The sequence below is a fragment of the Taudactylus pleione genome, unplaced genomic scaffold (genome assembly GCF_031769625.1).
Source record: "Taudactylus pleione unplaced genomic scaffold, aTauple2 ptg000896l, whole genome shotgun sequence".
Taxonomy (NCBI): Eukaryota; Metazoa; Chordata; class Amphibia; order Anura; family Myobatrachidae; genus Taudactylus; species Taudactylus pleione.
The window spans coordinates 242,747-257,656 of NW_028285297.1; the positions used below are offsets into that span (position 1 = coordinate 242,747).

At 46.9% G+C, this 14,910-nt stretch overlaps 1 protein-coding gene across 1 annotated transcript in view; it reads right to left on the reverse strand.

The window, feature by feature from the left end:
* Positions 1–14,910, reverse strand: part of METTL21A (methyltransferase 21A, HSPA lysine) — a 48,148-nt gene that overhangs the window by 8,580 nt on the left and 24,658 nt on the right. Inside the window, exon 2 of the mRNA XM_088459099.1 lies at positions 8,145–8,321. Coding sequence (XP_088315225.1) covers positions 8,145–8,291 — 147 coding nt within the window. The 5' untranslated portion in view covers positions 8,292–8,321. The remainder of the gene's footprint in view (positions 1–8,144; positions 8,322–14,910) is intronic.

The following is a 14,910-nucleotide window of genomic DNA, read 5'->3' on the forward strand; positions in this document are numbered from 1 at the left end:
TCTCCAGTCCAAACCAAAAAAAAAATTATTTTCTGTGTTTGTGAATTGTGTGCGCAGTAGCCGCATGTGCATCAACAAAGTAGTGCCAAGCGTGCGCCTGTGTCATAAGTAAAGGGCCGGCTGGCTTGACCGTTAAAGGGTGCTGTAACCCCCAAAGTACACTCCAGTCCAAACCAAAAAAAAAATAATTTTCTGTGTTTGTGAATTGTGTGCGCAGTAGCCGCACGTGCATCAACAAAGTAGTGCCAAGCGTGCGCCTGTGTCATAAGTAAAGGGCCGACTGGCTTGACCGTTAAGGGTGCTGTAACCCCCGAAAGTACACTCCAGTCCAAACCAAAAAAAAAATTATTTTCTGTGTTTGTGAATTGTGTGCGCAGTAGCCGCACGTGCATCAACAAAGTAGTGCCAAGCGTGCGCCTGTGTCATAAGTAAAGGGCCGGCTGGCTTGACCGTTAAGGGTGCTGTAACCCCCGAAAGTACACTCCAGTCCAAACCAAAAAAAAAATTATTTTCTGTGTTTGTGAATTGTGTGCGCAGTAGCCGCACGTGCATCAACAAAGTAGTGCCAAGCGTGCGCCTGTGTCATAAGTAAAGGGCCGGCTGGCTTGACCATTAAAGGGTGCTGTAACCCCCAAAGTACACTCCAGTCCAAACCAAAAAAAAAATTATTTTCTGTGTTTGTGAATTGTGTGCGCAGTAGCCGCACGTGCATCAACAAAGTAGTGCCAAGCGTGCGCCTGTGTCATAAGTAAAGGGCCGGCTGGCTAGACCGTTAAAGGGTGCTGTAACCCCCAAAGTACACTCCAGTCCAAACCAAAAAAAATATTATTTTCTGTGTTTGTGAATTGTGTGCGCAGTAGCCGCACGTGCATCAACAAAGTAGTGCCAAGCGTGCGCCTGTGTCATAAGTAAAGGGCCGGCTGGCTAAACCGTTAAAGGGTGCTGTAACCCCCGAAAGTACTCTCCAGTCCAAACCAAAAAAAAAATTATTTTCTGTGTTTGTGAATTGTGTGCGCAGTAGCCGCACGTGCATCAACAAAGTAGTGCCAAGCGTGCGCCTGTGTCATAAGTAAAGGGCCGGCAGGCTTGACCGTTAAAGGGTTCTGTAACCCCCAAAGTACACTCCAGTCCAAACCAAAAAAATATATATTTTCTGTGTTTGTGAATTGTGTGCACTGTGGCTGCACGTGCATCAACAAAGGAGCAGCGCCAAGCGTGCGCCTGTGTCCCATAAGTAAAGAGCTGGCTTGCTCATTTCTTAAAGGGTGGTGTAACCCACAAAGTGCACTACTCTCCAGCAAAAATAAAAAAATATTTTCTGTGTTTGTGTGCGCTTTAGCCGCACGTATATATATCAATATAACATAAATGGAGGACCAAACTTTCTCCGATAAAAATAAAATAGGGAAAGATCAAGAACCACTTCCTCCTAGTGCTGTTGCTGCTGCTGGGAGTTGTTCATCATCCCAGAGAGGAAGTAGGAACATCACTACTTTTACTAAACAATTGACCCTCCAACAGTCCCTAGCGATGAGGATGAAGTACGACAGCAGTCATCCTGAAGCAAAACGTATAACTGAGGCCTTGACTGCTATGTTGGTGTTAGACGTGCGTCCGGTATCCGACATTAGTGCAGTGGGATTTAGACAATTGATGGAGGTAGTGTGTCCTCGGTTCCAAATCCCGTCTAGATTCCACCTGCATCCTCAAAGCAGCAGCGACAAGCGTGCGTCTGTCTGTTAAAGGGTGGTGACACCCTCAAAGTGTGCTACACAAACAATTAAAATATTGTTCTTTTTTTTTCTGTCTTTGTGAATTGTGTGGGCTGTAGCCGCACCTGCATCCTTAAAGCAGCAGCGACAAGCGTGCGTCTGTCTGTTAAAGGGTGGTGCAACTCTCAAAGTGCGCCAAAAAATAAAAAACTATTTTTTTAATGTGTTTGTGACTTGTGTGCGATGTAGCCGCACTTGCATCCTCAAAGCAGCAGCGACAAGCGTGCGTCTGTCTGTTAAAGGGTGGTGACACCCTCAAAGTGTGCTACACAAACAATAAAAATATTCTTCTTCTTTTTTCTGTCTTTGTGAATTGTGTGGGCTGTAGCCGCACCTGCATCCTTAAAGCAGCAGCGACAAGCGTGCGTCTGTCTGTTAAAGGGTGGTGACACCCTCAAAGTGTGCTACACAAACAATTAAAATATTGTTCTTTTTTCTGTCTTTGTGAATTGTGTGGGCTGTAGCCGCACCTGCATCCTTAAAGCAGCAGCGACAAGCGTGCGTCTGTCTGTTAAAGGGTGGTGACACCCTCAAAGTGTGCTACACAAACAATTAAAATATTGTTCTTTTTTTTTGGGTCTTTGTGAAATGTGTGGGCTGTAGCCGCACCTGCATCCTTAAAGCAGCAGCGACAAGCGTGCGTCTGTCTGTTAAAGGGTGGTGACACCCTCAAAGTGTGCTACACAAACAATTAAAATATTGTTCTTTTTTTTTCGGTCTTTGTGAAATGTGTGGGCTGTAGCCGCACCTGCATCCTTAAAGCAGCAGCGACAAGCGTGCGTCTGTCTGTTAAAGGGTGGTGACACCCTCAAAGTGTGCTACACAAACAATAAAAATATTCTTCTTCTTTTTTCTGTCTTTGTGAATTGTGTGGGCTGTAGCCGCACTTGCATCCTCAAAGCAGCGCGACAAGCGTGCGTCTGTCTGTTAAAGGGTGGTGTAACCCTCAAAGTGTGCTCCACAAACAATAAAAATATTCTTTATTTTTTTCTGTCTTTGTGAATTGTGTGGGCTGTAGCCGCACTTGAATCCTCAAAGCAGCAGCGACAAGCGTGCGTCTGTCTGTTAAAGGATTACATCGGTGACAGCATCCAAGTAGGCATGTCAGACAGTCCGTACCTGTACTGGCAGGAAAAAGAAGCAATTTGGAGGTCCCTGTACAAACTGGCTCTATTTTACCTGAGTTGCCCCCCCTCCAGTGTGTACTCCGAAAGAGTGTTTAGTGCAGCCGGGAACCTTGTCAGCGAAAGGCGTAGGAGGTTGCTTCCACAAAATGTGGAGAAGATGATGTTCATAAAATGAATTATCAACTCTTCCAGGGAGACCAGCCTCCAGAACGTACAGAGGGACCTGTGGTTCCAGCAGGGACGAATTAATACTCTGTGAGGATGAGGATGTACACACTGAAGAGGGTGAGGAATCGGTGGATGAGGAGGATGAGGATGACATCTTGCCTCCGTAGAGCCAGTTTGTGCAGGGACAGATAAATTGCCAGCTTGTTTTGTGGGGGCCCAAACGAACCAATCATTTCAGCCACAGTTGTGTGGCAGACCCTGGCGCTGAAATGATTGGTTTGTTAAAGTGTGCATGTCCTGTTTATACAACATAAGGGTGGGTGGGAGGGCCCAAGGACAATTCCATCTTGCACCTCTTTTTTTTCTTTGCATTATGTACAGTTTGGGGCCTAGTTTTTCAATGCCATCCTGTCTGCCACTGCAGTTTCACGCCTAGATGGGTCACGTGTTTGTGCCGCCCACTCGTGTCGCTTAGCATAGTCATCCAGCTACCTCGGTGCAACCTTTTGGACATAAAAACACTATTGTGAGGTTTGAGGTATTCAGAATAGACTGGAAATGAGTGGAAATTAAGGTTATTGAGGTTAATAATAGCATAGGAGCAGAAAAACCTACAAATTCTGTGATTTTAGCTGTTTTTATGCTTTTTTTCAAAAAAATACAGATCCAAAACACAAAACCCAGAACCCAAAACACGGAAGGGTGGTTTTGGCAAAACCAATCCAGATCCAAAACACGAAGAAAGATCCAGATCCAAAACCAAAACACGAAAAGTGGCCGGTGCACACCCCTAGTCGGAACCTACCTATCAGGGCTAACTGCTTTTGAAAGTATAGTGATAGAGCCTAAACTCTAAAGGTGCCCATCCACTTGCCGATAATAGTGAGCGATTACGACATCGCAATCGCTCAGTTATCGGCTGCACATCGGGCATTTAAAAGGTCTAAAACGACCAGCGAGGCGCGCACCCGCTGGTCGTTTCCAACTATCGAACGCCCGAACATGACGGTCAACCTGACGACAGTCGTCAGGTTGCCCATGTTCGGGGATGATTTATGTTAATAGACTGAACGTCTGAACATTCAGTGTATGCACTTCACCTCTAGGGAGATGACGGCACGATGACGAAGTCGTCATCGTGCCGTCGTCACCGCATCTACAAGTGGATGAGCACCTTAAAGCAGGGGTGGGGAACCTTTTTTTCTGCCGAAGACCATTTTGAGATATATAACATTGTGCAGGCCACGCCCCCTCCGTGTGACATCACATGGCGCGGTGCCACAATCGCCGATTACAGCAATGCCCGGATTATACTGAGGATGCTCCGGGGAGCTGTAAGGGCAGCGGTGTGACCATCTGAAGCATCCATAGGACGCTCCAGGCGTGATACTGCTGCATAGATTCTGGCTGCAGGGTTCCAGTCTTGTCACCCTGCTAGCCAGATGAGGCTAGCAGCAAAAGCTACGAGGGCCAGACCAAAGGATTCCACGGGCCTTATACGGCCCCCGGGCCTGAGGTTCCCCGTCCCTGCCCTAAGGGAACTAAGCTATGGAGAAAGACAAGAAGCAAAATTCTAAATGAAAAAGAGCAGAACCCCCTGTGCTTGCATCAAACCACGTAAGTCTTTTATACCGGATGATGGTTTTATGCAGATAATGGATCCTCATCCTGGCACATGTTGACTGGGAGGAAAGAGCTCTGTCCTCCGCAAGCCTGACAGACCTTCTTGTCAAGCTCAAACCAAACAAGACTGCTAAAAAAATAACAAATAAATGTATGAAAAGCTTCCTTTTTGACATCCACATCTACATCCCAATACTAGAGCCTGAGCACGTCTGGTAAGTACCACTACTTAGAACGGAAAGATCCACAAGCAGTTAACATTGCATTCACAGCCACGCCATCAAGGTGTTCTGACACTTCTTTCAATTTCTCCACCAACAGGAACAGAGCTGACCTAGGTCAGACAGACTGCAACCCATCCAGAAGATGTTCCTTGGCCTTGGTAACATACTCCAAGTGCTGCTTCATCAGCCACATAAAAAGGACATCACATTTTCTGTCCAATCCATCCCTGAGAGAAGCTATACAGAAATGGGGCGAGTGGTGGACTTAAGTCATATTTCCCAGCAGGCAAGGAATACACTAAATTAAATAAAATTCTGAATAAGAAATTTCTTATCCAGCTTTACCCATACTTCCCCAAGAACCTCCAGTAATGGAGTAAAGATGGGAAAGGAGACAACACTTTTCTTCTTTCGTTTGAACATGGCCACCTGCAGATGGGACAGATCTGCCTTATCCAGTTTTTTGTTTGTTATCCAGAGTGTGACAACCTGCCATAATCAGCTTGTCAGCCCCCCCTAACCTCCAAAGGACTCGCCTCTGAAACCACCCAAATTGTCTGGGTCCGAATCACCCAGAAGCTCAAACACTTCCTGTAGGGAAGAAATCCCACCTAGGCTAACCTGGGATGCCTGCTGGCACTTATGCAATCTAAACAATGGGAACTAGAAGGAGTCTCTCCAATAGAGAAGACCAGTGTGCCAATCCCAAAACAGATTTCTCCTGTGTCTTCACACACACACACACACTGGTCCCGCCTGGACCATAGCCAACCTTTTGAGAGCTGTGTAACCATCTCAAGGGGAGAGAGTCTGGGCCAGGCTCAGCCATAGAAGGAATTAATGAAGCATTGACACTTACCTCTCTGGGACCCACAGTTCAGACACTCCCTTTTACAGCCATGGCCTTGTAACTGGTCCCTTTTCTGACATTATAAAAGAGATACAGCAAGACCAAACAAAAACAGTGTGATCTAGAATAACCTGTACATATTCCGGTACACTTCACCAAACCCCACCCAACAAGAGTCCTTCAGATAGAAGTAGAAACAGCGACAGTATCTGTTCACATTTCCAGATAAAAAAGAAAATAAAGAGAATGATGTACTTAGCACCCCCACATAGCAGCAGTAGCCACTAGAGAAGAGTCCTAGGAGAAGACTTGGCTTTCAGCCACAGAATCAGCACAGCCTGTCAGATCCTGCTCTTTCAGGGAGTGAATTTCTGGTGGCCAAGAAGGAAGAACCATCTGTAGGTGGTGTTCCTCTCCCCAGACCCATGGCAACGGGAGCCTCCTGCTGGCTCCTCTGTATCAAGTGTAATCAGTCCTATAGGTGCCACTTGACTAGATAAAGCCCAGACAGGCCAGGAAATGCCCCACTGAACTCTTCTGGGGGTAAATGGTATGATTCACAGAGATGGTGACGGTGGCCCACATGAAGTTGCTGGTGCTCCAAAAATGGGTCCATGATTTTGCAGAAAAGCCTTCAGCGGTGAGACCCATGAATGAGAATTGAGGAGAGAGGTGGACACCAGAAAGCTGCCACCTCCTCCTGCATGAGTGTGGAGTACTGCAATAGCAGTATGTACAAAGAAAATAAAGCATATGAAAAAAAAAAAATAATAATAATAATAAAAAAAAAACACAGGCCTGCCTTTAAAAAAACACTGGCCCAACTTATTAAGCACTAAAATTGAACTGGAGAGGGGAGGAGCTTCATTTATCAAGCAAGTTAAACTTTAAGTTCCCAGCTCATGTGTCCTCAACACAAGTTCAAGGTAGCAGTGTCCTCCAGACCATGCTCTGATAAAGATCCCTCCCCCGATTATCACATAACCATTCTGAAAGGTACAAGACTAAAATGCAGGAAAAACAAAAAGTCTAGAAAATAAACCATTCAAATGAGGGTCTCTCAACTCCAAACCTCGAGTAACTTCCACATCACATTTTAGGAATGTCTCTTGGTGGAAGCAGTTTGGATAATTACTGACTCTCAAACAGGAGATTAAGGAAGTCCTTAAAACGCGACTTGTTGCAGATACTGGAGGTCTGCAGTTGAAAAATCCTGTAGAAGGAGGATACAGAAATCTATTTTGTAAAAGTTGTAGAAAGATTGTATCTGTTTTGTACGAGCATAAGAAACCCCTTTAAGACTAAACTCCTTCATTGGTTCCATGTTTATCTGGATTCTAAACTAGGAAAAAAAAAGTTTTCATATAGAGATGTGTCCTCGTACAGTGAGCGTCTTTACGCCATACAGCGCGAGATGGCCGGCAGGACTGAGATTCTCATCGCAGACGCAGTAAAAAGTCGCTCACAGAGATGCTTGCAAGTCGCAGATGAAGCACAACAGGACTTGGCGTGAGAAAGAGCCACGGTTGCTCGCCAAAGATGTACAAATGTCGACGGGCCCAGTGGTCAGTGTATTTGTCATACGCAGCGCGTTTTACCACTCGTGAAGGATAAAACTCGTTGATAAGTAAGGCCCTTTGTCTTGGGAGGTATAGGATATGTATGGCAATGACATCTGCATCTAACAGGAGAGAGTGTCAGTGGTCCCCCTGGGTTCTACTTCTGTTCCTGTGATAAAACAATGGTAATGACACAATAAGGAATACACACAATGTAATACAATGTTCAGCTAGTGTGATGAGAGATAGCAGATAGCATGTTACATAGCAGGAGAGTAGAAATAATGTATATTTTGTACTTTAATCATTTTGATTTTGGGGTTGTTCAATGTTAAGGCTCATACGCACTGGACGATATGCTCCATGAGCGATATCGTCTAGTGTTTAGCCTTGATCACCCGGGCTATCCCAGGACAACGATAATAGCATACACATAACGATATCGTTCAGTGACGTCATCCGCCCACATCCCCGAACTTGCGGAATCTGACAATATCTTCAGGTTTCCCTGCAAGTTCAGGCGATGGAAGACATCGCTAACGATACTGCGCATGCACACTGGACTATCTGAACGCTATCGTTCACTTTTATCGTCTAGTGTGTATGCCCCTTTACACTCGTCTCTACGCTCGCCCAGTTTAATGACGGTTCTAAGTACCGTTACAGAGCTTTACAGGTATTTACAGCCCAACAGTCTGTTGGGTCAGAGACAAGTTCTCATTGATAAGTTACTTGCTCCCCACATTTCTGAATTTAAAGGATTCTGCTTCCATTGTATAATTAGGACCCCAAATACCATCAGTTACATGTGTCATACATACAGCGTCCCAGACCACTGCTGCTACTCCCAGCTGCTTCCAGTCCTGCCTGATCCGTATGGTTTGGTTGACGAAGTTATAAGTAGCGTTGGATTGATGAAATCTCTGCAGGCCGCTGAGTATACTCTCGTCATACGGCACCAACGCCATTTTACCAGATCCAGATTAAACATAAGGGACCTGAAACCAGAAGAGAGTGGTTATTAGCCACTGATGTAACAGCACTATAACGCCTCTTCTCACTTTTTCAGCTGCAGTGGTGCAAGGGTTCCAGCAGGTTGAAGTGAAAGGGGGATCTGGCCTGAGAGGGCTGGGGTCGGGGTGAGCATGTTTATAAGATTTAGGATATGGCTGGTTGGGCGATGAAAATGTCAGACATACCTTCAGGGCCGGCAACTTCTGGTGGGTAGGGATCCAGCAGTGGCCACGGCTAATCTGAGACTCAACAACGTCTATATGCAAAACAATAAAACGGACCAAAGGCCCCCATACATCTGCGACAGATCGACGCAATCCTGCGTTCCTGTTATGCTGGGTCAGAGGATCGGTGAAATCCAACATGTTGGATCTCACAGATTTGACAATCATGATCAAAATATGATCGTGATTTGCAAATCTGTGAAAGTTAACATGGAGAATTTCACCGATGCACGGACGGATCGCGGAACATCAATGGATCGGTGATCAGTGTTTCCGATCCCATCACAGGATCGCGAGACCTGGCGGCAGATGTATAGGGGTCTTTAGCGTTAAGGCCCCCATATATCAGCAATCAGAAAACCACAATTTAACGATTCTTAAATTTTTTTGCCCAATTTAACGATTTCCCAACCTACCAATCTGCACCCATACATTACAGATCTTTACCAGTGATTTACGGATCTGCCACCTATGAAAGGCTCATCCTTTTACTAGTAACATTTGGCAAATCTTCTGATCGCCTCCATACACTGGCAAATTACAGCCCCGATTGGTCATCATGTTGGACAACTTGATTTACCGATTCCATTCACCTTTTGGTCGGAATCGGCGAATGGTTTACCGTCACCATACATTGCAGATTCCCCTTTCCCAATCATCTGCAAAATGGGGAATTGCTCCAATCCATCGCAGATGTATGGGGACCTTAAGTACCTCAATCTGCTAACTCTAATTAGAGGGTTTGAGGATTTAGATCATCAGGAAGCGTCACATTGGGGCATATTCAATTGACCGCAAGATTTTTCTAGAAAAAATTATTGCTGTTATCCTGGCCAATTTTGGATTAACGCTGCAACGCGCGCTCCCGATTCTCGCGCTATCCAATTGTGAGATATTGGGCGTGTTCATTTTTTCTGTAAAAACCTGTGGGAAATTTTTTTCCCACAATGGGGAAATCAGAAACACATGCAAATGAATACAAATTAAACAGTTAAAAAATTATAGCAAGCAATTTTTTTTATTTGTTAAAATAAATGCTGTAGTTAAATTTGGGGTGTATAACAATACCTGTAAGCTGATTTTTTAGTAATTTGAAACCACTTTTAATAATTATTTAAAAACACCTGTAACTCCTCCACCTGCAAACTTAAAAACACTTTTCACCTGTCCCATCCATACATCACCCCCATATACCTGTCCCATCCATAGAGCAACCCCTTATACCTATCCCATCTATACAGCACCCCCATATACCTGTACTATCCATACAGCACCCCCATATACCTGTCCCATCTATACATCACCCCCATATACCTGTCCCATCCATACAGCACCCCCGTATACCTGTCCCATCCATACATCACCCCCATATACCTGTCCCATTCATACAGCACCCCCATATACCTGTCCCATTCATACACAACCCCCATATAACTTTCCCATCTTAACTTATTTAAACACATGCATTTAAAATTGAATATAGTATAAAGAGCTAATGTAACTATCCAGGATATATAAAAAAAAAGTCACACATTTCTAAAACCTTGAACTAGTGGTTCCCAAACTGGTTGCCACTTGTTGGCGACAAGGACCAAATAAATTATGTATGGTCTATGTCAGTGGTTCAAACCTGTCCACCACTATATAACTGACCCCAAGGATGACATAGAGGCACATCCCTGTCCACCACCATATAACTGACCCTAAGGGTAACATAGGGTCAGTTATACGGTGGTGCACAGGGATGTGCCTCTGTGTCACCCTCAGGGTTAGTTATATGGTGGTGCACAGGGATGTGCCTCTATGTCACCCTCAGGGTCAGTTATATGGTGGGGGACAGGGATGTGCCTCTATGTCACCCTTAGGGTCAGTTATATGGTGGTGCACCGGAATGTGCCTCTATGTCACCCTTAGGGTCAGTTATACGGTGGTGCACAGGGATGTGCCTCTAAGGGTGACATAGAGGCACATCCCTGTGCACGACCGTATAACTGACCCTAAGGGTGACATAGAGGCACATCCCTGTCCACCCCCATATAACTGACCCTAAGGGTGACATAGAGGCACATCCCTGTGCACCACCATATAACTAATCCTAAGGGTGACATAAAGGCACATCCCTGTGCACCACCATATAACTGACCCTAAGGGTGACATAGAGACACATTCCTGTGCACCACCGTATAACTGACCCTAAGGGTGACATAGAGGCACATCCCTGTCCACCCCCATATAACTGACCGTAAGGGTGACATAGAGGCACATCCCTGTGCACCACCATATAACTGATCCTAAGGGTGACATAGAGGCACATCCCTGTGCACCACCATATAACTGAACATAAGGGTGACATAGAAGCACATCCCTGTCCACCCCCATATAACTGACCCTAAGGGTGACATAGAGGCACATCCCTGTGCACCACCATATAACTGACCCTAAGGGTGACATAGAGGCACATCCCTGTGCACCACCATATAACTGACCCTAAGGGTGACATAGAAGCACATCCCTGTGCACCACCATATAACTGACCCTAAGGGTGACATAGAAGCACATCCCTGTGCACCACCACATAACTGACCCTAAGGGTGACATAGAGGCACATCCCTGTGCACCACCATATAACTGACCCTAAGGGTGACATAGAGGCACATCCCTGTGCACCACCATATAACTGACCCTAAGGGTGACATAGAGGCACATCCCTGTCCACCCCCATATAACTGACCCTAAGGGTGACATAGAGGCACATCCCTGTGCACCACCATATAACTGATCCTAAGGGTGACATAGAAGCACATCCCTGTCCACCACCATATAACTGATCCTAAGGGTGACATAGAGACACATCCCTGTCCACCCCCATATAACTGACCCTAAGGGTGACATAGAGGCACATCCCTGTCCACCACCATATAACTGACTCTAGGGTGACATAGAGGCACATCCCTGTCCACCACCATATAACTGACCCTAAGGGTGACATAGAGGCACATCCCTGTCCCCCACCATATAACTGACCCTAAGGGTGACATAGAGGCACATCCCTGTCCACCCCCATATAACTGACCCTAAGGGTGACATAGAGGCACATCCCTGTGCACCACCATATAACTGATCCTAAGGGTGACATAGAAGCACATCCCTGTGCACCACCATATAACTGATCCTACGGGTGACATAGAGGCACATCCCTGTGCACCACCATATAACTGATCCTAAGGGTGACAGAAGCACATCCCTGTGCACCACCATATAACTGATCCTACGGGTGACATAGAAGCACATCCCTGTCCACCACCATATAACTGATCCTAAGGGTGACATAGAGACACATCCCTGTCCACCCCCATATAACTGACTCTAGGGTGACATAGAGGCACATCCCTGTCCACCACCATATAACTGACCCTAAGGGTGACATAGAGGCACATCCCTGTCCCCCACCATATAACTGACCCTGAGGGTGACATAGAGGCACATCCCTGTGCACCACCATATAACTAACCCTGAGGGTGACACTGAGGCACATCCCTGTGCACCACCATATAACTGACTCTAAGGGTGACAGAGGCACATCCCTGTCCACCACCATATAACTGACCCTAAGGGTGACATAGAGGCACATCCCTGTCCACCACCATATAACTGACCCTAAGGGTGACATAGAGGCACATCCCTGTGCACCCCCATATAACTGACCCTAAGGGTGACATAGAAGCACATCCCTGTCCACCCCCATATAACTGACCCTAAGGGTGACATAGAGGCACATCCCTGTCCCCCACCATATAACTGACCCTGAGGGTGACATAGAGGCACATCCCTGTGCACCACCATATAACTGACCCTGAGGGTGACACAGAGGCACATCCCTCTGCACCACCATATAACTGACTCTAAGGGTGACAGAGGCACATCCCTGTCCACCACCATATAACTGACCCTAAGGGTGACATAGAGGCACATCCCTGTCCACCCCCATATAACTGACCCTAAGGGTGACATAGAGGCACATCCCTGTCCACCACCATATAACTGACCCTAAGGGTGACATAGAGGCACATCTCTGTGCACCACCATATAACTGATCCTAAGGGTGACATAGAGGCACATCCCTGTCCACCCCCATATAACTGACCCTAAGGGTGACATAGAGGCCCATCCCTGTGCACCACCATATAACTGACCCTAAGGGTGACATAGAAGCCCATCCCTGTGCACCACCATATAACTAACCCTGAGGGTGACACAGAGGCACATCCCTGTGCACCACCATATAACTGACCCTAAGGGTGACATAGAGGCACATCCCTGTCCACCCCCATATAACTGACCCTAAGGGTGACATAGAGGCACATCCCTGTGCACCACCATATAACTGATCCTACGGGTGACATAGAAGCACATCCCTGTCCACCACCATATAACTGATCCTAAGGGTGACATAGAGACACATCCCTGTCCACCCCCATATAACTGACTCTAGGGTGACATAGAGGCACATCCCTGTCCACCACCATATAACTGACCCTAAGGGTGACATAGAGGCACATCCCTGTCCCCCACCATATAACTGACCCTGAGGGTGACATAGAGGCACATCCCTGTGCACCACCATATAACTGACCCTAAGGGTGACATAGAAGCACATCCCTGTCCACCCCCATATAACTGACTCTAAGGGTGACAGAGGCACATCCCTGTGCACCACCATATAACTAACCCTGAGGGTGACACAGAGGCACATCCCTGTGCACCACCATATAACTGACTCTAAGGGTGACAGAGGCACATCCCTGTCCACCACCATATAACTGACCCTAAGGGTGACATAGAGGCACATCCCTGTCCACCCCCATATAACTGACCCTAAGGGTGACATAGAGGCACATCCCTGTCCACCACCATATAACTGACCCTAAGGGTGACATAGAGGCACATCTCTGTGCACCACCATATAACTGATCCTAAGGGTGACATAGAGGCACATCCCTGTCCACCCCCATATAACTGACCCTAAGGGTGACATAGAGGCACATCCCTGTGCACCACCATATAACTGACCCTAAGGGTGACATAGAGGCACATCCCTGTGCACCACCTTATAACTGACCCTAAGGGTGACATAGAAGCACATCCCTGTGCACCACCATATAACTGACCCTAAGGGTGATATAGAAGCACATCCCTGTGCACCACCACATAACTGACCCTAAGGGTGACATAGAGGCACATCCCTGTGCACCACCACATAACTGACCCTAAGGGTGACATAGAGGCACATCCCTGTGCACCACCATATAACTAACCCTGAGGGTGACACAGAGGCACATCCCTGTGCACCACCATATAACTGACCCTAAGGGTGACATAGAGGCACATCCCTGTCCACCCCCATATAACTGACCCTAAGGGTGACATAGAGGCACATCCCTGTGCACCACCATATAACTGATCCTACGGGTGACATAGAAGCACATCCCTGTCCACCACCATATAACTGACCCTAAGGGTGACATAGAGGCACATCCCTGTCCCCCACCATATAACTGACCCTGAGGGTGACATAGAGGCACATCCCTGTGCACCACCATATAACTGACCCTAAGGGTGACATAGAAGCACATCCCTGTCCACCCCCATATAACTGACTCTAACGGTGACAGAGGCACATCCCTGTGCACCACCATATAACTAACCCTGAGGGTGACACAGAGGCACATCCCTGTGCACCACCATATAACTGACTCTAAGGGTGACAGAGGCACATCCCTGTCCACCACCATATAACTGAACCTAAGGGTGACATAGAGGCACATCCCTGTCCACCCCCATATAACTGACCCTAAGGGTGACATAGAGGCACATCCCTGTCCACCACCATATAACTGACCCTAAGGGTGACATAGAGGCACATCTCTGTGCACCACCATATAACTGATCCTAAGGGTGACAGAGGCACATCCCTGTCCACCCCCATATAACTGACCCTAAGGGTGACATAGAGGCACATCCCTGTGCACCACCATATAACTGACCCTAAGGGTGACATAGAGGCACATCCCTGTGCACCACCTTATAACTGACCCTAAGGGTGACATAGAAGCACATCCATGTGCACCACCATATAACTGACCCTAAGGGTGACATAGAGGCACATCCCTGTCCCCCACCATATAACTGACCCTGAGGGTGACATAGAGGCACATCCCTGTGCACCACCATATAACTGACCCTAAGGGTGACATAGAAGCACATCCCTGTCCACCCCCATATAACTGACTCTAACGGTGACAGAGGCACATCCCTGTGCACCACCATATAACTAACCCTGAGGGTGACA